At 43.3% G+C, this 23,780-nt stretch overlaps 1 protein-coding gene and 1 pseudogene across 1 annotated transcript in view; one reads left to right on the forward strand and one right to left on the reverse strand.

The window, feature by feature from the left end:
* Positions 1-23,780, forward strand: part of AAK1 (AP2 associated kinase 1) — a 159,166-nt gene that overhangs the window by 106,931 nt on the left and 28,455 nt on the right. The window contains exons 9-15 of the mRNA XM_007453420.1: positions 2,089-2,168; positions 6,072-6,226; positions 7,196-7,506; positions 12,222-12,464; positions 17,134-17,363; positions 18,591-18,748; positions 20,053-20,157. Coding sequence (XP_007453482.1) covers positions 2,089-2,168; positions 6,072-6,226; positions 7,196-7,506; positions 12,222-12,464; positions 17,134-17,363; positions 18,591-18,748; positions 20,053-20,157 — 1,282 coding nt within the window. The remainder of the gene's footprint in view (positions 1-2,088; positions 2,169-6,071; positions 6,227-7,195; positions 7,507-12,221; positions 12,465-17,133; positions 17,364-18,590; positions 18,749-20,052; positions 20,158-23,780) is intronic.
* LOC103072663 (60S ribosomal protein L36 pseudogene) lies at positions 20,637-20,954 on the reverse strand (annotated as a pseudogene).

Raw genomic sequence — 23,780 nt, forward strand, 5'->3', positions numbered from 1 at the left:
CACACACACACACACACACACACACACACACACACACACACACACACACACACCCCTACCTGGGGATTGAGTTGAATGCTTTGGGTAAAGATTGACCAACTTTACCTTGTCAGCTGTCCTAGTTCCCTGAGAGCCAACGTGCCTGTTGTATTTACCGAGAGGAGGTTGGGCCGGCCGTTTCCCTAAGGCAAGGCCCTGGACTTGCCACTGTGCCTAGTGGAACATAAGCCCCTTGTCCCTTTCCTCCTTTGCTGTAGCAGACCTTTCCTGATTTTGCTTCTGTTGCTGGCCAGTCTGGAATGCACACTCCTTTTCTTCTACCCTCCCCACATATGTCAGGCCATCAGAATGTTTTCTACACATAGTCATCCTAAACTCTACCGACAGTTTTCAGAGTACGGTGCTTGCAAACACCTGTCTTGTAGTCTTGGCATATTTCTCATGTCATAGTATGATTCAACTTCCTTGAATATTTTATTAATGGATGCTGCAGTAAAAAAATATCTAATTGCAAATTGTCTTATAGTTTCTCCAGTAATGAACTTCTGATGTCACTACTGGAGCTTGAGGGTGCTGATAAGTAACACTTCTCTTTCACTCCCACATTTGGAATCAGATGTGGGAATCGTTCAGATGGAGCTCGGCATATTGGCTTTACTACTAATAAGACTGAGTCAGGGAATGTGGCTTGACCAGTCAGGCTCCCTAACATTAGCTCCACATGACTGAGCAGCGAAAGCCTGGTTCCTGAGGGACAGGCTCATCCATAGAGGAGTGGGGGCGAGGGCAAGCCAGACCAGCTCACTTTTCTCTCCCAGTCTTATCAGTCAAGTAAGTTCCCCCTTTCCCTTGGGAGAGGAATGCTTGGAGGGTGGGAGAGAAGCTAGGAGAAATTTTCTAGCCAAAATCCCCTCCCCCCCCCCACCTGAAAACATGAAGGAAATGGAGGGGCCTCCTAAAAGCCACTTTCATTATTAGTGTTCCATGGTTCAGGTTTCCCAGATTAAAACGAAGGATACTGTGCAGTAACCTAACACAACGTGATCCCTTTTGCTGCCCCACTTTCCCATTCATGAAGTTAAATAACGTGAAATAGGGTTGGAAGCATTCAGGTTGGTAACTCATTTTTTAAAAAGTAAGCTTCACCAGTCTCAGGCCGTTTGGCACTTGCTCAGGGGTGGTCAGCCGTTGTCTTGTGGCTCCCTAACCACAGGAGGCGCTGTTAGACGGATGGTGCAGAATCCAAGCCCGAGGAGCTCCGCCTGCCTTGTGGGTTGAGCAGTGCCTCACATGCTGGGAAGAGGGGCTGGCTCAGCAACCACACACACCGCGGCTGTGGGTTTCTCCCAGCGTTCTCACTGAAGGCTAGATGCACCCTGGCTTGGCCCACTAGTCAGCACCAACTTCTCTAAGATCTAGCTGAGAGCTTAAGTATAGCTTACAGACCTCTTTTCATTCCTTTCATAACATCACTTCTAAGCTGTGCTGTAGGAGGGGGAGGGAGCTGAGATCAAGCCCCAGTGCTCTTGCCTGGCCCAGAGGTTGAGAATGACAGGGGTGGAGTGTGCTGTACTCAGGCTGCTCTGTCCCCTTCTCAGATCCTTTGCCTCCCTGACTGGGGCTGAGTCCAGTGGGATATACTTAGGTTCACTTCTTCCCTTCCCAGACCAGAGATCAGGGTCTGAAAGCCACTCCGGAAGACCCTAATGTGTATTTCCATTGGCCCAATCATGCTGGTTATTCTTTTTCAAAGAAATCTGTGGGGTGAGTTTTGGGAATTGGGCAAAATGGGAGAAGGGAGTCAAAAGGTACAAGTCTCTAGGTATAAAATAAATGTCATGGGGATGTAATGTACAGCATGGTGACTATACTTAGTAATACTATATTGCATATCACAAGAAAAAAAATTCTGTAACTGCGTATGGTGATAGATGTTAACTAGACTCATTGTGGTGATCCTTTTGCAATATTTACAAATATCAAATCAATTATATTGTACACCTGAAACTAATATAATGTATGTCAGTTACATCTCAATTATTTAAAAAATCTCTGGTGTCCTATTAAAATTTTCTTTCAATTCTATAGAACTCTCCCATTCCTGCAAAGCTCCCTGAACCAGTGAAAGCCAGTGAGGCAGCTGCAAAAAAGACCCAGCCAAAGGCCAGGTAAGAAATACCTTAGTGAGCACATGTCCTACTCCAGTTGCTGTAGTAGCAGGGGAGGGCACTTTATGGTTCTTGATTCTTAACGCTGCCATGGCCAGAGGCTGCACAGAACAGGAAAGGAAGAAGGTCTGTCTCCCCCAGGCAGAAACTGTTCTTTGGGAGTGCAAGTTGGAATATAGTAAGATACAGAGATCTACATCTGAAAGAGAATCGAGAACCCCACAGCTACTCCCTTTGCTTGGGAATAGATGCAGGGCATTCAGAGGTGCGGTGACAGCAGACCTTAATTATTGTTAGTACAATATTGCTAAACATGTGTCCTGGCCTTTGCATAGCCTAGTCCACCACATTAATCTCCAGGAAATCTTACTTTCTGTGGCTCCAGCCACATTAGCAAAGTACAGGTCAAAGCATTGAGTCAGTGAACAGCAAAAGAGCCTGTGGATCTTAGGTAATCACATTCTGAATAACGGAGGTTCTTCCAAGTAGCAGGTCAAGAGAGGAGTCAAGAAGCTAGGGTTTTATTTGGGGAAATGCCCCGTGCGAGAAAATAGAGTGGGTGCCGAGGAAGCTGGGAGAGCACGGAAGTCTGACCCAGAGCAGGGAGGAGAAGGTTGGCTCCAAGTGACCTGGACTGCCCGCCACACAAGGTAAGGAAGGTGCATTGTCCCGGAGTCCTGTCTTTTAGGTACGGGCCTGCCTTAATATCCTTGTGGCTGGGACATTATGGCTGAGAGCAGCCTCTGGGAAGCGTGGCCTCGGGGCACACAGGGCAGTGGATTTCAGGAGCACAATAGCTGGACCACTTGGTCTTTTACACCCTGGTAGTCGAAGGTCTGCAAGGCACATCCTCATGGCTGCCATGCCTTCCAAATGGCTAATTCTCAGGGTAGTCCCAGAGTTGTTTATACCCTACTTTTCTACCACACTCCCATGGCAAGGAAGCCTTAGTGCAAACTATATCAACAAAGCACCCTAGATGGGAATATATGAATTTTAATAGAATAGTAAAATAACTTCTGTTTTAGAAAATTCTTGAACATTTATAGAATGCCTGTTGTGTGTCTATTCCAGATGTGGCTCTAAAGTAATAAGACTTTGGTTTTTAACAAACTTAGCAAACTACGTCCATGATGTTACTTTGCAGTCTGTTTATATGTTAGTAAGTCTGCCATGCTCACCTCTAGGAATTGCTTTTGGGGCTGATTTAATTAGCTTAATCTTTTGGGCTTATGGCCATCTTGTACTAGGCCCAGACTTGGTATGTATAGAGGCTAAGCAAAGATCCATTCCCACAAAGCATACACATTTATAAAAATATAATACCTGCTGACGTTTGAGTGGTACTGTATTGTGTAAAATGGAGAAAATAATACCTGCATCATGAGGCAGATGTGAACATCAAACACTCCCGTGACTGTGTAACTTACATAAACTCTATGGTGCCCAAACTGTTAGTTTGTATGGACCTCAGTAATGCTGCAAGAATATACAGACCTTACAGCCAAGAGATTTGGATCTAAGCTGTCCTGTATATAATCTGCAGTGATTTCATTTGCGTGATCACATTTGCTCCCCAGTCCTGAGACGTGGGTTTTTCTTTCAAACTCCTTTTTTTTTTTTTTTTTGGCCCCATCACACGTCTTGTGGGATCTTAGTTCCCCGGCCAGGGATTGAACCCTCGCCCTCTGTGAAAGTGCAGAGTCCTAACCACTGGATCACCAGGGAATTGTCCTCAAACTCTATTTTTAAAGTAGACACTATTCATTGAGGCATCACATATACCAGATACCATACTAGGTACTTTACGTAAATAAGATGACCTCCCCCCCCCCCCCCCAAAACAAATCTGTGAGGTTGTTGCTGTTCTCACTTCACAGATGAGGAAACAGAGACTCAGAATTGTAAGTCAGCTGCTCAGGGTAGTTAGTCAGTATGTGATTAGCAGAAGAACCAGAACTCCAGCATCCTCACTCTTTCTACCCTGCAGGTTAAGTGGTTTGCCCAGGATCACACAGATAGCGCAACTTAAAGCCAGATCTCCTGGCTTCAAGATCTGTATTTTCTTACAATATACTGAGGTCCATACAAACTAACATTTTGAGCACACTTCAGTTTATAAAATGGTTTTACAGTTATTGATACATTTGATGTTCACATCTGCCTCATAAAGTAGGTATTATTGTCTCCATTTTATACATAAGTGACCCCAGGCTAAAAGAGGTTCAGTGGCATGCCTATTATCACAGTTAGTTACTGGGGAGCTAGAGTTCAAGTACGGTTTTCTTTGACTCCAAATCCCATTGATTCTAAAAATGTTACCCTTAGAAGACCAGTGTGGAAGTTCTTGGCATTTGGTTTTCTACAGAAGTCTGTTTACCTCCCTCACCCTTGGCTTGATCTTTCTTACCCCTTTCTCCTCTTTCCCAGCATCTGTCCTGTTTTCCTTCCCACCTCCCTTCCCCAGATCACAGCCTCTCCAAAGTGATAGCTTTTATATTACCAGCTTTCCACCCAGCATGAGAGCAGGATGCCAGTGAAAAGCCTCAGGGTCCAGAATGGGCTTGCCTTGGAGACATGTCATGAGGAAGGATATGGGGCCAGCTGCTCTGCTTCCTATTTTGCATTTTATGGAGGCTGTGCCAGATATATTTTGGAAATATTCACGAAGCTTGTTTATTTTGGCCTTCACCTCAGCTATTACTCCCTAAAGTGTATTTTCAAAGGATAGCTACTCTGCTCTAAGTTAGCTAGTAGCCAGCTTCCTGCACTGCTCTAAATCAAGGGAAGCTACCACCTGGGCTGTAGCACCATCACAAGGAACAAGCAGACTACACTCTGTACTCATTTAGATTAGATTTGGCTATGAGTTCTAGAAAGTGCAAATGACAGTGGCTTATATAAGATAGATTTTTTCTTTTCTCTCAAGTAAACAACATCTGGAGGCAAGTAATCCAGGGCTGATATGGAGTTCTGTTCCACAAAGCCCTCAGGTACCCAGGCTGCTATAAGCTCATCACTCCACCATCCCTATGGTTGTGGCCATGTCCTCATGGACCGATATGGCAGCATCCCTCTTCCAAGCAGCAGGATCAAGGAATTGCCAGAGAAGAAGAGAGACAAAGAGCATGCACAGTTCCTTAAGGTTTCTAGAAACTGCTACATAACAATCTGTTTATACCCCACATAGGCCAGAACTTAGACGCGTGGCCATACCTGATTACAAGCGAGACTGGGCGATGTGATTTTTACTCTTGGTGACCCTATGTCCAGCTAAAAATTGTTATTACCATGGAAAAAAGCAAATATGTGTATTAGAGGAAATAGAGTTCCTGTCACACTCCCTAAATCCTTTATCTTGAGTTATTTACTTATTCCTTCTAGTTGCGTTATTGGATTAACTCATTTGATGCTTCTTATTATAGCGAGACCATTTTGACAGCTAGTTCAAATCAAGTTTGAGTCCCTCTACATCTGAAAACCACCTGCTGTTTAAACCCCTCTTTGCATTATCGTCAAAATATATTCTAGGAAATCCTAAGAAGTATTAGGCAAAATGGTCCCAAGATCAAAAAAGTCTGAGAAACGTTGCATTCTATATAATGCTGTCTTTGAGGTATTCCTTGCACGTTCACACGTAAAAAGTTATTCTAGAAAGGAATCTGCTATTTTGATATTTTGATCAGTGTGTTAAAACTTATTTGCCCACCTTTTTTTTTTCATAACATCTAGTAACACGTAACATCCTGTGGAATACCCTTTGGGAAATGTTGATTAAGTGGATATGGAAGGTTTGGATGAATGTGGAGGTGAAAGCTTATCCATCATGTACTCTGTCTACCCCCCCTTCATTTTCTCACCCTTTAACAGGCAGCTTTTTTTTTCCCCCTTTTCTTTTTCTAGACTGACAGATCCCATTCCCACCACAGAGACTTCAATTGCACCCCGCCAGAGGCCTAAAGCTGGGCAGACTCAGCCCAACCCAGGAATCCTTCCCATCCAGCCAGCCCTGACACCTCGAAAGAGGGCCACAGTTCAGCCCCCACCTCAGGCCACAGGTCAGTAACTAGGTTGGTTTGAAACTTGGTACACCTCTTTGTCATCCTGGACTGTAGAGAAGTCTTGGAAAGCATGGTTCTTCCTGGAGTGGAATCTAGAGACATGTAAAGAGTAATGGTTTTCCTCAAGGAACTAGAGGTGAGCTGCCTTTGAAGTTGTACGGGTAATGGCTGGCCAAAAGGAAGGCCTCTCATTGAATTCTGCAGTGGATCCCCAAGGCCACTGAAGCCTGTTGTCTCTATTTTTTCTAGTCTTGGCCCTAATTTTATGGCGTGGTCCATTCGTCCCCTGCCTCCCTCTCTATTTCATATACTTCTCTTTGCATTTAAAAAAAAAATCTTTTTGGACACAGAGGAATTATTTCTTTAATGCTCTGTTTCCTGAAGTATCTGTCACCTCTTCGTGTTTTGTTTTTCCATTTCTAATGAGCGGACTGAGTTTCCTTTCGTAAATAGGATTGATCCAGATTATCAACTGAACACAGCCATCACTCCCCCTACCAGGAAGCTGCTGTTGGTGAATTTGGTGGTCATTTACTTAACAATCAGGCATCCAGACTGGGGTTGTGTAACATACATGTAAACCATCAAAGAATGCTTTTGTCCTGCAGTGTGCCACAAATGCAAAGATTGTGTTTATGTACAGTAGCATCAAAGTCCAGTTGAATATGTAGATCCTCAGGGTGCTGACTAAAGGAGTAATTGACTAAATGGGATGGTGAGCAAGGGAGGACTTTTTGAAGGAGACAAGCATTGAACACTGTTATTGGACCATGTTTTGAAAAATATGAAGCACATAGTATGGCAAGAAGAAGGAAGGGCCTTCCAGGTGCAAGGACAGTGAGAAGCCCATGGATCCTGGGATTATCTGTCCACTGATCACCCCCTCTTTATTGCTTTGGCAAGAAAGAAAGCCGCGTTCGTTTGGAAGAGTTTTGAGCCCTTATATGGAGTTTATTCTCCTTGCAGGATCCAGCAATCAGCCTGGCCTTTTAGCCAGCGTTCCTCAACCAAAACCCCAGCCTCCACCCAGCCAACCCCTACCGCAGTCTCAGCCCAAGCAGCCCCAGGCTCTGCCCACCCCACAGCAGCCGCCTTCCACGCAGGCCCAGGGTCTGCCCACCCAGGCCCAGGCCACACCCCAGCACCAGCAGCAGCTCTTCCTGCAGCAGCAGCAGCAGCAGCAGCAGCAGCAGCAGCAGCAGGCAGCACCGCCTCCTGCACAGCAGCCAGCGGGCACATTCTACCAGCAGCAGCAGCAGCAGGCCCAGGCTCAGCAGGTAAGGCGGTGAATCTGACCCTCGCTTGGCATATGTGAGTCATCCCTGTGAAAAGGTCCACTACGTGCAGGTGTCTTCCTTGGGAAGCCCTGGGAAGACAGAGAGCCATGACCCGGCACAGCGTTGTACTCACAGATGGCAGACACTAAACCTGACACAGTGGAGCCCTCACTGCATCACTCGCAGCCCTCCCCTGCTTCTTCTCAGGCCATGGGGAATTCTGCACCTCACCAGGGAACCTCAGCAAGGAAGCTGGTTTTTAAGGGCACTCTTTTTTTAATTTTTATTTATTTATAACATCTTTATTGGAGTATAATTGCTTTACAATGGTGTGTTAGTTTCTGCTGTATAACAAAGTGAATCAGTTATACATATACATATATCCCCATATCTTTTCCCTCTTGCATCTTCCTCCCTCCCACCCTCCCTATCCCACCCCTCTAGGTGGTCACAAAGCACCGAGCTGATCTCCCTGTGCCATGCGGCTGCTTCCCACTAGCTATCTATTTTACGTTTGGTAGTGTATATATGTCCATGCCACTCTCTCACTTCATCCCAGCTTACCCTTCCCCCTCCCCATGTCCATATATACACTACCACTCTCTCACTTTGTCCTAGCTTACCCTTCCCCCTCCCCGTGTCCTCAAGTCCATCCTCTAGTAGGTCTGCATCTTATTCCCGTCTTGCCCCTAGGTTCTTCATGACCTTTTTTTTTTTTCGATTCCATATATATGTGTTAGCATACGGTATTTGTTTTTCTCTTTCTGACTTACTTCACTCTGTATGACAGACTCTAGGTCCACCCACCTCACTACAAATAACTCAGTTTCATTTCTTTTTATGGCTGAGTAAAATATTCCATTATATATGTGCCACATCTTCTTTATCCAGTCATCCGATCATGGACACTTAGGTTGCTTCCATGTCCTGGATATTGTAAATAGAGCTGCAGTGAACATTTTGGTACATGACTCTTTATTGTTTTTTGTTTTTTGTTTTTCTGACATGACACCATCATCAAATTGAAGCAGAAAAACAGTTATTTCTTATTATCAAATATCCAGTAGTGTTTAACTCTTTCTGGTGTGTCGTAATTTAAATTGCTTTGTATATTTTTTCACATTTTTTTGCTCTGAATATATTCATTTTATAATGATCGATTTTTTTTTTTTTTTTAAAGTAACTAGGTCGTTTGTCCTGTAGAATTTCCCACATTCTGGATTTGGTTGATTGCATCCCTGTGGTGTTGTTTAATATGTTCCACCACCCCCTGTGTAAATGGGTAGTTTCTTGAGGCCTCTCAGTATTTGATTCAGGTTGATAGTCCTTTGTTCTTCCAGTTGCATCACATCAGGAGACATACAGTAGTCTCAACATCACAAGACATACAATAGTCTCACCTTATCTGCGGGCGATACGTTCCAAGACCCCCAGTGGATGTCTGAAACCACAGCTAGTACCGGACCCTATATATACCATGTTTTCTCCTATACATACATACTACCTATGGTAAAGTTTAATTTATAAATTAGGCACAGTAAGAGAGTAGCAAGAATAGCTAATAATAAAATACATCAATTATAGCAACATACTGTAATAAAACTTATGTGAATGCAGTGTCTCTCACAAAATATTCTTGTGATGATGTGAGATGATAAAATGCCTACTTGATGAGGTGAAGTAAGGTGAATGACGTGAGCATTGTGACATAGCATTAGGCTACTATTGACCTTCTAACCGTATGTCGGAAGGAGGAGCATCTACTTCTTGGGATCCAGAATCATGGAGCCATGACAGTGTCAATGGTTGCATGTCAGGAGCAGATGATGTCAATGGTTGGGGATCCCAGCCAGGACGAAATGGGACGGTGCAAGGTTTCATCACGCTGCTCAGAACAACATGCAGTTTAAAACTTATGAATTGTTTATTTCTGGACTTTTGCATTTAATATTTTCTTTTTTTTTGCGGTACACGGGCCTCTCACTGTTGTGGCCTCTCCTGTTGCGGAGCACAGGCTCCGGACGTGCAGGCTCAGCGGCCATGGCTCACGGGCCCAGCCGCTCCGCGGCATGGGGGCTCTTCCCGGACCGGGGCACGAACCTGCGTTCCCTGCATCGGCAGGCAGACTCTCAACCACTGCGCCACCAGGGAATCCCCCCATTTAATATTTTCATATCTCTGTTCATCACGGGTAACTGAAACTGCAGAAAGTGAAACTGTGGATAAAGTCTTGTTGTCCTCTCTTTTATTAATATTAAAATCAATCTGTTGGTTTGGCTTTGTCTGTCTGATCCAGTCACTTAATATTCCCCTTCAGTTTGTTTCCTAAGTCCATTAATTCATTAGGGGTGGCAAAGCGGTGATATTCTAGCATTCCATCTTCATTTAGGGGCTGGATTTTTCTGTAAAGAACTTGGGGTCGAACTTGCGCCCCCTGCATTGGAAGCGCGGAGTCTTAACCACTAGACCACCAGGGAAGTCCCCTGTAAAGAACTTTTTCAGCAAGTGTTTGATTACCCTGAGGTACTGTTCGTACAGAAAAGGCAGAAATAATGCATGACTCTTTGCCTGTGTTTACCAGTTTTCAGAATAATGAGTTTGTTCATGGTACCATCCAGAAGTGAACAATGAAGATTTTGTTTTGTTCTTAGTATCATTATGAGTTCATGCATCTTAATATATTTGATATGTTTCCACACATTGCTGTTAAAAAAATTTGTCCCAGTTGTCTCAGTTTTGGCCAGTGGAAGTCTCTTCAGATTGGCTCCTGGGTCCTTTGGCTGTGACTCCAGTAGCCTTTAATGTGTCCTTGCTATTTGGTGTAACAAGCTGTTCCAGGATGATTCTGCCCTTGACCTGGAATCAGCCATTTCTCCAAGGAGCTGTTTCCCTTCAATGGAAATGGTATTTAGAGACCGCAGTGTTGCTACTAGGGATACCCGTTTGCTAATGGGTTGGTTATTATTTTTAGGCCTTTTCAGTGAATAGTTAGGACATATATATGTGTGTGTGTGTGTGTGTGTGTGTGTGTGTGTGTGTGTGTGTGTGTGTGTGTATATATATATATATATATATAATTTTTATAGAATATACACCATGAATTCAAATTTATATTTCTAAAGCAGATTTGTAATTATAGGATTTTTGTTTAACTTCTTGGATTTTTATATTTGTATCTTTTTCATCTGGAAATCTTGATTCCTAACAACATTAACATAACTCTTAATTGATTTATAGTTTCAAGATAACAATACCAATATGATTACTGAAAACAGTTTAAGATTTCTTTGCCATTCTTGTTTTTGGGTTTTTTTTTTGTTTTTTTGCGGTACGCAGGCCTCTCACTGTTGTGGCTTCTCCCATTGCGGAGCACAGGCTCCGGATAAGCAGCCTCAGCGGCCATGGCTCACGGGCCCAGCCGCTCCGCGGCATGTGGGATCCTCCTGGACCAGGGCACGAACCCATGTCCCTTGCATCGGCAGGCGGACTCTCAACCACTGCGCCACCAGGGAAGCCCTTCTTTGCCATTCTTACACCTAGAATGTTTAGCACGTTATTTTCTAGGAGTTTGGCTATTAATCTGATACACAGGTTTATTTGCTTTGTTTTGCTGTTTAATTATTGCGTTTTAAATTTCGATTTAATTTTGTTTTGTGAAAATGTAAAACATTTACATAATTTCAAAGTTAAATCTGCAAAATTCTATTCCCTCCATCCCATATATGGAGGTATCCTTCGTTCCTATTTACAACTTGAGAGTGTTCCCTTTAAAGGATATATAACATAGTTTATTCCAATCAGTCCCCTGTTGACAGACATTTAGTTGTTTCTAGCATTTTGCTATTATAAGTAGGCAGCTGTTTATTGATATCTGCTTTCTTTGCTAACCCTTTAACTTTGCTCCAGTAGGCAAACAATATCCTCCCAGTTAACCTCATAACTAAGTAACAGTATTTGGGATTTCACAGACAAGATCTTGACTTTTGTTCATCAGTAGGCCCTTTTTTCAGCTGTGTTTTTGTGCTTTACACAGAGTCCTTAGCAGTGAGGAGTAGAGAAGTATTCCTGTCTTCGGGAAGTTTATAAAAGAATATAACTTGAAACCATGCTACCAGTATAAGATAAAATATCATTAAGTGGTAGAGTATATTGAATATTTTGAACGTTTAAAGATAGGAGTTTAATAAAGAGAGCTATTGGGAAATGATTTTCGGAAAGGCTTGAGAGGACTTAATAACTGAGTTAACGTTTAGGTTATTCTCTTTAGTGTCATCATTGCTTCATCCTGTTCATGTAGGGAAGAATTTTAATCCTGGTTATTTCCAAATCCCTTTATGAGAGGGATAACTTTTGTGATTAGCAGATCATTTATTAGCTTCTGTTACACTCCAGCATGTGGAGTCACAAGATGTACAGTCAGATGGATGCCCTCAGGCCAGGCACAGAAACCCCTCGGAAGCCAGTCTGCATTGCAGGAGGCAGATAGTGCAGTGGCTAGAGCCTGTCAGTGTAACGTGCTGCTGTGTTTATGTAATGCCCTGAGGTTCCCCTCGTGAGTTTTCAGGCCAAGGTAAAAGACGCCTACCTGCCCTTGCTTTTGGCTTCAGCACCGGTCTTAGTTGTTACTGAGACATTCATCCTTTGTGGAATATGGTTCTGAGACAGGCTTTTATTCACCTCTTCATTCCTTGCCACTTTCTCCTGCTCAATTTCAGGCAGTACACCCTGCAGCCCAGCAACCAGCGATCGCTCAGTTCCCCGTGGTAGCCCAAGGAAGCTCTCAACAGCAGCTGATACAGAGCTTCTACCAGCAGCAGCAGCTGGCCACAACCCTGCATCAACAACAGCTGCTGACTCAGCAGGCTGCCTTGCAGCAGAAGACCGCAGTGGTAGCCCTACAGCAGGCCCAGGCACAGCCAGCCACAGCCCCCCAGCCAGTCCCTGCCCAGGAGCCAGCGGTGAGAATCAGCCAGAAGAGGAGCACGCAGTGAGGGCTATAGGGAAAGGGTGGGAAAGAGACAGCAGCAGCTGGTGTGGCACGGCTGCTCCCCGCCCTGGTGGTTAAGATATTTGATCTTTTCCCGATGTATCCAGGAAGAGGATGAGGTATACTATAGAAGCTTAAGGTTTTAGAAGAATGATTCTAGGTTGCTGATGGACAAATGAACTTGTTTACAAGACACAAATAGACTCACAGCCATAGAAAACAAACTTATGGTTACCGAAGGGGAAGGGAGCGGGGAGGCATAAATTAGGAGTATGGGATTAATAGACGATGAACTTCCTTATTTCTCACTCTAATATTAGGCTGGCAGAAAGAGCTGTTCATTGTCTCTGTAAGTGCCAGTGTCAAGCACTCAAAGCCCTAGGTAGGGTTAGAGCTAATCCCTTTCCCTTCTTCAGGGGGCAGTTTGACCACTGTGGCCTTCCCAGTCTCGGGAGGTTCATGTAGGCCTCCACCTGTACCCTGAGTCTTGACAGTCTTGTGTTTATTCTTTGTCTTGGATGATATTACTGGCCACCTTAAATAAGGCTACTATGCAGCACCCTTCCAGGGCCCGCTTGCTGAGACCATTTGCCATGGCCTGATCCCCCTCTGGGCACCAGAGCATCTGACTGTTGTTTGAGCCATCTTGTCAGTTTAGAAATTCAGCATGTTCATTTCTAGATACCGGTTGAGTGTAGAATCAAGACCTCTACATGCTCTTCTGATTGACCTCTACAGGTTCCTCCTCAGGCACATCATACTTTGGCCTTTAATGAGTGCCTTTAATGAGTACTCACAGAGTGACAGTAATAGAAAATTTTATAATGATAGGAAAAGGCATTTTACATACCCAGCTGACAGAGTATCACAGCTACTCTCTTATTCCCAGGGAAGCCCAACCACTAGAAGAATGAAGGAAAAGTAAGGAACTATCTTTCTGAGGATTGATTTCTCATAGAGTTTTGTCACTCATCTTAAACCAGGAAACCTACATCCCTTCAAAAGGAAGCAGTGCCGTAAATAGATTGTCTTCTTTAAGTCTCAGCTAAATGTGTGTTCAGTGTCTTTACACCTTCGTTTCTGAAACAGCTTGGTCTTCCTGCAGGCGTTTGGTAAACAGCTACTCTCTGTATTTTTAACAAGCCACAAAGTTCCTCTTGTTAATGGAAAAAGAGTTTTTAAAAAATTACTGTATCATGTAGCTAGTTGAAATCTTATTTTGTCCAGTCCTCATTTAATGGAATTGGAAACTGAGGCCCAGGCTAGAAGGGGATCACCCAAGACACACAGACTGATAGCACCAGAGCTGGGGCATGAACTGAAGAATCCTGATCTGTGTTCAAGGATAATAACAATGCTCGTTCAGGGTGAGGACGCGATCGTCTACCACTGACTATACACTTCTTATGGGGTCCCCTTCTGCTGACCCTAGACAAAAGTATCCACTTCCTTGGGAATGAACTGTGATCCTTCTCCATGTTCCTTGAATGAAAAAATACTTTGAGCACTTTGTTCAGGGGTGGGTGGTTGGGGGCATAGAGAAGGAACGAGAACAGAACATGCTGCAGCTAGGAGCCAGAGAACCTCCCAGCTTTGGCCCTTCCCTTTCTCCCACGACCCTTTGTAGGACTTTCCTCGAGGAGCAAGTAATTGAATGTAAAGTATACCCTGCAGCCATCTCACAGCAATAATCTGCAAAGGGAGGATGGCCATACCCCACAAATGTTTATTGCAGTCTTAATAATAGCCACAAGCATGGAAGCAACCTAACTCGTTCCAACAACTCACCTGTGCAGCCATTAAAAATCATGGTTATAGGGACTTCCCTGGTGGGCCAGTGGTTAACAATCCGCCTTCCAATGCAGGGGACGGGGGTTCATTCCCTGGTCGGGGAACTAAGATCCCACATGCCGCGGGGCAACTAACCCTGCATGCCACAACTACTGAGCCAGCACGCCACAACTAGAGAGCCCATGAGCTCTGGAGCCCACATGCCATAACTAGAGAGCCTGCGTGCCGCAGCTACTGAGCCCATGCACCCTGGAGCCCATGTGCCACAGCTAGAGAGAAGCCTGCACACTACAACTAGAGAGAAACCTGCACGCCACAACGAAGAGCCTGTGCACCACACTGAAAAATCCCGCATGCCGCAACTAAGACCTGGCACAGCCAAAAATAAATAAATAAATAAATAAATATTAAAAGAAAACAAAAACAATCAACTATATTTCAGTCAAAATCAATTAATTTTTAAAAATCATAGTCATAAAAGTCTGTACAATAGTATGGAAACTCTCATGAGGTAGTGTTAGAGGAGAGATGAGGTTATGGGACGAGTATGTACTTGAAATAGACTTAAATATAAGATACCAGAAAGATAAGAACAGTTGTATTAGAGTAATGGAATGGAAGTCCGGGTGGTTTTTCTCCCCTAGTCTATATCCTTACATTTCTTGATGGTATTATACTCCTTTTATAGTTATACATTTTGTTTTTTAAAAAATCTTTGGCAAGATAGGCATCTGAGTCTACCTTGCTTCTTCTCCCCGTGTGGTCTGTTTCTCCCTCCTCCCCCTTCCCAGTCCCATTTTTGGTTGAGGAGGCATCATGGTGCAGAAAAGAGTCCTGGGCGATAGTCAAGAGACATGGATTCTGCCCTCAATTGACCCTGTGACCTTGAGGGAGCACTTAGCCTTAGGGGGCCTTGGTCTGGTCTCTTCTAAAATGAGGGAGTTGGAATCCATGTTCTCTAAGGTCTTTTTTGACTCTTCATTCTGAGTTTCTGATTGGAAATAAAACTGCTTGACAGGGTTGTTGTGGGGAGTGGCTGAATGGGTGGCAGCCAGTTTGAATTGGTAGCTGTGATAAAACAAGGTGTCCTCATGATGGAAGCATCTGTTCTTCGGTGTGCTGCATACAGAGAATAGTCAGAAGGACGGGAAAATGTTCTCCAGGTAGTCTGGACTCTTCAAAATAAAGGGCCTCAACAGTTAAGTACCCTTTTCAGTGTAGTGAATGTCTTAAACTGCAAGAAATAGCAAATCTAGTTCTGTCCTTAAAGCCCTTCTCGCCCCTATGGGTACTGGCTTTAGGCTGGCTGTTGCAGATGCACTTCTGGACCCCCGAGGAAGTTGTGGAGCTGGAACTCTGGTCTTCGTCACAGAGCACTTTGCTTCTCACTCAGAGATGCAGTCAGCTGCTTTACCCTTTGGCTTTAATTTGATCGGAATTAGAACCTTATATTATATCATTCATTCGATTGGTGAGTGGTTGTGTACTCTCACATGTACGTAGCCTGCCTCAATAAAATTAAAGTCTGAGTCAGTATAGGTACAGAAACTCCCAGGCTGTCAGCATCCTGACCCAAGTAGCTGGACACTCTAGTTTCCTTTATCTTTTTTTTTTTTTTTTTTTTTCGCGCAGGCTCAGCGGCCATGGCTCACGGGCCCAGCCGCTCCGCGGCATGTGGGATCCTCCCGGACCGGGGCACGAACCCGTGTCTCCTGCATCGGCAGGCAGACTCTCAACCACAGCACCACCAGGGAAGCCCTCTTTATCTTTGAAGACACAGAATGTGAGAACCAATTTGCAGCATGGAGGGGCAGCTCCAATCTGAGATGAAGGACTGGAGGGAAGGGATAGTTCAATACCTGAGGCATTTAATATTCTAAGTTCCTTTATTTCTGGATTGACAGTTAAGAAAAGGGTTAGGTGGCCTTCTTAATATTAATTTTTGTTCGTTTTCTTGACACAGAACTTGGTAGATCAAGACTTATGCTTAAAGACTCACTATGTGGCCACAAGGATGTTCCCACCAGTTTGTTTTTCTGTGGTGACAGTGTGTCCTGCCTTCCTTCTGAAAAAGACCTATATGTCAAGAGGCCTCGTATTATTAGATCAGTCATCATCAAGGGCTTTTACATTTTTTTCTCCTTTCTTACTGTATTCTCTACATGGTTCTTCAGTGCCATTTCCAAACTGAAGATGGGAACAGGATAATCCCACTGCTCCAATGCTGTACATTTTCTCAGGGGTTGCCACAGAAACAGAATCCTGTAAGACCCATCCTATCAATGTAATAGAGTGTTAACAGCAAAAGCAAAAAAGTGCTGCCATTTATTAATCACAGTGAGATTCTGTCTCATTTAACTAGTAGTCTGAGCTGTGTCAGAAAGGGATCTCTTAGCAGAAATCATTTAGCTCAAATGTGTTTTAGCTAGAGGTGTGCCTTCATTGGCTTGTGACTGTGCCAGTAGAATGCTTAAAGGCTGCCCTTTGGAGGCATTCTGAATGAGTTCCTAAAGCAGAAAGTGGTCCTTTAGGAAACTTTCTAGGTCTTTAAAGCTAGGAATAGCTTCTGCAGTCTTTGATCTGGGTCGAGTTACATATGGTTACCCTGTATATTACTGCCGATGAAGATTGAAATTTATATATAAGCACCAGGTAAGTACCCTGCTGGTATCAGTCTCAAGGCTGCAGCTCAGATCGTCAAAGCCTAGTTTTTTTTCTTTCTGGGTGTTCTTGATAAACTGAGCCATTTGAGCCATATGTTAGCTCTCACATGGCATTTTTGTTATGCTTCTCTGCTTATTTTTCCTTTCCCTTTTTTTTTTTAACTCTTTCGTCTCTCTTCCTAGCAGATTCAAGCCCCCATAAGACAACAGCCAAAGGTTCAGACAACCCCACCTCCTACCATCCAGGGGCAGAAACTTGGATCTCTCACTCCTCCATCGTCCCCCAAGGCCCAGCGTGCTGGGCACAGGCGGATTCTCAGCGACGTGACCCACAGCGCAGTCTTTGGGGTCCCTGCCAGCAAATCAACCCAGCTGCTCCAAGCAGCTGCAGCTGAGGCCAGTCTCAATAAGTCCAAGTATGTACTGCTTTTGTGGGCAAGGGCTGCCGGGGAACATTGCTGTGTGATTTTTGCATATGTATGTAGTTGTGTGTAGATGTATATGTAGGGGTGAGTGTCTGTGTTTATTGAGAAACTGAATTTTCCTGTAGTGCATAGATCAGACTGATCTTAAGAAATAATTTCCTACTTGCCTCACAGTTTCCAATCTATCTGTCTTCCATCCCATACTGTATCATGCGTTTTCTAAATTCTTGATCTGATCAAATCTCTCCATGCTGATAACATTTCATTGGCTCCCCATTGCCTGTAGAATAATATCTGAACTGACTGGTTAACAGACCAAGGACTATTATATCACACTGGTGGAACTGCCATTCTCCTCCTGGTCCACTTAGGAAATGCTTATTTATTCATCAAGATCCATGTTGGAGGTTATATTTTCTTTGACCCTTCCTCTGGTGTCATATATAATTTTGTCTGAACCCTTTTTTGAGCATGTATCACACTGTATTATCATTATTTATTTGTATGTTTAGCTGGCCTAGCCTGCAAGTTCATCCACAGCAAGCACCGTGGCTTAATTAACCTTTGTCAATCCAGTGACAGGCTCTGTGCCTCACATCAAGTAGATTGCAGTGAGTGTTTGTTGCGTAAATTCAGTGTCAGGCTCTCAGCTTTCTTGGAACCATATACGGAAGTTAAAATCTTTAAATTGAGTCATTAGCTAAATGCAAAGGGCATCAAGAGGGACTTTAGAAGAAAATTAGGTAATGATACCCAGGGGCTCAAGATGGTGGTAAATGTCTTTGTTGGTGTTTAACTGTGATGGTGTCCACTGATGCTGGATCCTGACAGATGCGAGGCAGCCGGAATAGGCGTCAGCCCCTCTGGAGCTGTTGTGAATGTTACAGTGGTCACAACAGGATGCAAGAGCCTAAGAACAGGTGGCTTTGGGATCCTGAATTGAAGGAACTTGCAGATGAGACCGAAAATCTAAGCAAGAGGTTAAAGATGTAGTGGGAGACAGTGAATCACAAAAGAAAGGGTGATGTTTGTTTCACACAGTGGAAAGGGCATCTGTGGAAACTGTTCCATTGCTACGGGAAGCCCTTTTAGAAACATACTGTGGAAAATAATGGTTTGACTTATAAAATAATTTGCTCTTGAAACAAAGAGAAAATAGGTTGACCCTTTTCAACCTTTATATGTCTTTTTATTTCGTGGGGGTGGGAACCTACCTAGGTCTGCAACCACCACTCCTTCAGGCTCCCCTCGGGCCTCCCAGCAAAACGTTTATAATCCTTCAGAAGGTTCTACATGGAATCCCTTTGACGACGACAATTTCTCCAAACTCACAGCTGAAGAACTGCTGAACAAGGACTTTGCCAAGCTGGGGGAAGGTGAGTAATTGGTGTCTTTTTGTGATTAACTCTAGAGGGGTATGTGTGTGAAAATGTAGGCTTGGGTCTTTCTTTCCTTCAAAGACTTGATTTTGAGGTATATGCACAAATCAGCCTGTATTTTTACTATAGGGCACTGAAGTCTCTTCATCCTCAGGAAATCCTGGTCTGTTGTGGGTGGCAGCAAGGAGAGTGGGAAACTTTTAGGAAAGATTTGGTAGCATAGATCAGGATGATAGTGTCAAGCACATTCACTCCTTGGAGGAATGTGATGGTACCTTGTCCTAAGTGGGTTTATTATCCCAGAAAGTCGTAGCTGCTGACCCATGAGAGTGTGCCCTCATGCAGGCACTGAATCTTCATGATCAGAATTCTCTATTACTGTTGACTGACCCTGGAGCGGAGATCAAATAAACAGAAGGTACCATTTCTACCCTCAAATCCACAGTCTAATTTGGAAGGCAAGATACCCATTCACAGACACACATACACCTTGGAAAACAACAGCACACACCCTGGGAAAATTCTACAGTATGATACAGTTCAAAAAAAGTACCTCAGTGTAGACAAAAGCACAGGGTAAAGGAATGATCAGAACGGAGTGAATGATACGAACTTTGACCAAACATTTTAGCTTTATAATTTTATAGACATCTTTTTAAAATCCATATACTTCTTGCCTTTTTTTTTTCTTCATAGGGCATAGTATTTAACTTTCTTTGACATTTATTGTCAATTTGTTTCATTGTTATGTATGCCAGTTATTGTTCTAGACTGTAAACAGAAATACCTTCATGTGCTATTGAAAACTAGTATTTTGCACCTGATTAAGTGACTCCCAAGTTTTAAACTTCCTATATCTATTTTTAGAATTTCCTGTCACTGTTCTTGTTGTTCAGCTGTTGGCTTTTACATTAAGCCATTGTCATTGTGCCTGTCCCTCGTAGATTCTCACTACTGCCATCTCTCTTCTCTTTTGCTCTCATAACTACTTTCAACATGGAAAACAGATCATCAAACTCATTAGAATGATGTAGAGATATATCGATTCAGAGTGAAGGCTGGAGGCATTGTGCTTTGAGTAATGTGCGCAAGCTTTAGAGCTTTAGACTTCCTTTCTTTCCTCAGCTGTTTCTCAGTTACTGCAGTGACCAGACAAGGATCTTTGAATAGCCAAGGTGTTGCCATAATGCAGTAAAATGAGTCAAGTCTAGATGTCGGTTTGGAGGTGCCCTTCACCCCTGGCCTGTGTGTGCATCATGGGATTCTGCTGGGATAAACCGAGTGGTATTTTGTCCCTCCAGGCAAACATCCTGAGAAGCTTGGAGGCTCAGCTGAGAGTTTGATCCCAGGCTTTCAACCAACCCAAGGTGATACTTTTGCCGCTTCCTCATTTTCTGCTGGAACTGGTTAGTATGGCGAACACTCAAGACTCACTGTTGTGACCTTCCCACTGGTTTCCAGTCCACAGATAACCCTAGCATGGCAGTGAGCCCCAGATCCTGGTGGTAACATAATTTTCTTCATTCTGAAGATTTCCTATAAAAAGATTGGGATAAAAAAAGTCTAGAATCACTTTGAATTAGAATGGCAGGGTGATCTGGCAGTAATATACAGGATTTGTCCTCTCAAGCCCACATACATGTTTTTAAGCAAATATTTCTAAATTTCAGGAACATCACTCTGTTAATCTCTTGTAATTGCTTACGTTCTTTGGAATGACTTGAAGAGTTCTAAGAATCAGATGCTCTATCCTATATCTGAGCCTCTTCTATGCTGTGTTTTTGTGCATGTGTGTGTATGCTTATGGAGACAGGGACATATCTTTTTATTTTGATTTTTTTAATTTTTTTCTGAAAAAGTTTTATTGTGCACAGAGGGGAAGGGCTCAGTCCTTCTTGGCTGCTGCCTTCCTCATGGCGGCCAGGACATTGCTCAGCTCCTCTCTCTTCCTCTTGGCACAGATGTGTCCCCCCACCCTTTTCTTGATGAACTTGAAGGCCCACTTGTCCTTGGAGACCTTGAGCAGCTCCATGGCCCGCCGTTCATAAGAGGCGAAGCCGCACACCTCCTGGATCATGTCCCACACAAACTTGGTGTTCTTGGTGAGGCGCCCGTGGCGGCTGCTGTGCCTCGGCTTGCTCACATTTTTGGTCACCTTGTGGTTCCTGTTGAGGCCCACAGCCATGGGGTAGCGCAGAGCCATGGCTGCTGCTCTTTAATGGTTGCTGTGGCGGAAGCGAGATATCTTTTTAAATGAGACGTTTAAAAAAATTCTAGAAGTAATTATAAAAACAATTTTCCCTTTTATTAATAAATAACATACATATTTAGTAATTTATACAAGAGCATAGAGAATAAAGTTAAAAGCACCATGATCTCACCCCTGAGAAATTAGCATAGGGGTACCATTTGGATGTCTATTAGTGGCATTTAACCTTTTTACGGTCACAGATATCTTTGTGAATCTAAGGTAAGTTGCAGATCTTCTCTTTCACAAAAATACATGTGTCCACAATTTTGTGCACAGTTTTCAGCTCAGTTTATGACTCTAAGGTACATTTTTATAGTCATATTTTAAAGCCTAATTTTTTTTGCTTACAAAATTTGGCATGTTTCCCCCATATCATTAAAGAAGCTCCTCGAATATAACTTTTAAAATATCTACATTAAATTCCTTTATGTGGATACATCCTAATGTATTTAACCAGGTACCTCTTTTTTAAACATTAATTTGATGTCAATGTTTTACTGTTATAAATTCCTCAGCAATGGATGTGAGGTTTTGAATATGTTCTTTGTAGGATATGGAATTTGATATCCTTCAAAATTGATCTTTTTAATTATATTGATTAATTTCTGCTTTTAACTTTTCATATTCTTTCTTCCTGCTTTCTTTGGGTGTATCAGTATTTTTCTAACCTCGTAAATTTGTTTCTGATTAGAACTTTGGCTGTTATTCCATAACATTTGCTATGAAATGCTCTATCTATTATTTATTTATTTATTTATTTATTTATTTATTTAATTTTTGGCTGCGTCAGGTCTTAGTCGTGGTACTCGGAATCTTCCTTGCAGCATGTGGGATCCTCCGCTGCGGTGCGTGGGCTCCTCGCTGTGGTGCGCGGGCTTCTCTCTAGTGGCACGTGGGCTCAGTAGTTGCGGCGTGTGGGCTCTCTAGTTGTGGCACAGGGCTCCAGAGCGTGTGGGCTCTGTAGTTTCAGCATGAGGGCTCTGTAGTTGTGGCCCACGTGCTCAGTAGTTGCAGCTCATGGGCTTTGTTGCCCCACGGCATGTGGGATCTTAGTTCCCCGACCAGGGATCCAACCCGTGTCCCCTGTATTGGGAGGTGGATTCTTAACCACTGGACCACCAGGGAAGTCCCTGTAATGCTCTCTTATTCTCATTCTTTTCTGGATGTTTTTAAATTTTAATTTTTAAGTTTTGATTTCTTTACCCTAGAGTTATTTAGGATATATTTTCATTGCATTGTGATAATATGGCCTCTGCAGTTTTTCTTCTCGTGGGTATTATGGAGGAGTTTGTTATTCATTTTGTAAACGTTCTATGGGAGTTAGTAGTTTCCATTTCAATAAATACTAATCTACAACATGATTTTTAATGGAAGAACAATAACATTGTATTTAACATCCCCTTTGATTAATACTTAGGTTGTTACTAATTTTCACCACATAAACATTCTTGAAGCCAAATTTTTATGCATGTCCTTTAAATTTTCTTTAAGATAGCTTTTAGGGGATTATTTGCTAAATCAAAAGATATGTGTAATTAAGGCTTTTGGTGCATATTTCCAAATTGCCCTCCAAGAATGCTATACAAATTTTATTTCAGTCAACAGTGAATGAGTAATTTTCACCTATTTTTCCCAGACAGACCAGCTCAGAGGCTGTAGACAAAGGACATTGTTTACTGGCCATTTTTATTTCTTTTGGGATTTGTGTTGTTCATGTCCTTTTTTTTTTTTTTTTTTTTAATGTTCTGTGTTTATTTTGTTCTTACTAATATGTAAGAGCTCTTCATGTGTCATATTGTAAACTTTTCCCCCAGTTTGTCATTTGTCCTATGCAAGTATTATCTCATCTGACCCTCTCAACAACCCTCTGAGGTTGCCACATCATCTCCACATCAGTTATGGTTGAGGTAACTGAGCACAGGTTAGTCTCTTTCCCAGGGTCACATAGCTAGTAAGTGGCAGAGCTGGGACACCGACCCTCTGGCTCTAGAACTTCCTCTCTCAGGTTTTCTGCCTCATAATAAGGCAAATTTAATAATAGTGTCCTAGAAAATCATCTATAGTTTCAAAATTTTTTTAATAAAATAGAAGAATACATTTAAATCTTTTATAGTATTTTCTTTGCATGCATCAATTTTATTGTATGTATTTGTGTTTCTCTTTTTCTTGGTAACTCTAGCTAGAGATTTGCTGTTTTATTACCTTTCAAAGACAACTCAATAGAACTACTCTTTTTCTGTCTTCTAATTCTTTATATTTTGCCTTTATGTTTTTTGTTTTTTGGGTTTTTTTTGCGGTACATGAGCCTCTCACTGCTGTGGCCTCTCCTGTTGCGGAGCACAGTCTCCGGACGCACAGGCTCAGCAGCCATGGCTCACGGGCCCAGCCGCTCCACGGCATGTGGGATCTTCCCGGACCGGGGCACAAATCCGTGTCTCCTGTGTTGGCAGGCAAACTCTCAACCACTGCGCCACCAGGGAAGCCCTGGCTTTATGTTTTTGATTACAGTTCCCTATTTTTCTTAGGTTCACTTTTGCTAATTTCAAGAAGAACACATAGTAAAATATTTTTAAATTCTTTAAAAAAAAAGTATTTAGGGCTTCCCTGGTGGCACAGTGGTTGGGAGTCTGCCTGCCGATGCAGGGGACGCGGGTTCGTGCCCCAGTCCGGGAAGATCCCTCATGCCGCAGAGCGGCTAGGCCCGTGAGCCATGGCTGCTGGGCCTGCGCGTCCGGAGCCTGTGCTCTGCAGTGGGAGAGGCCACAACAGTGAAAGGCC

The sequence above is a fragment of the Lipotes vexillifer genome, unplaced genomic scaffold (assembly GCF_000442215.2).
Source record: "Lipotes vexillifer unplaced genomic scaffold, Lipotes_vexillifer_v1.1 scaffold253, whole genome shotgun sequence".
Classification (NCBI taxonomy): domain Eukaryota; kingdom Metazoa; phylum Chordata; class Mammalia; order Artiodactyla; family Lipotidae; genus Lipotes; species Lipotes vexillifer.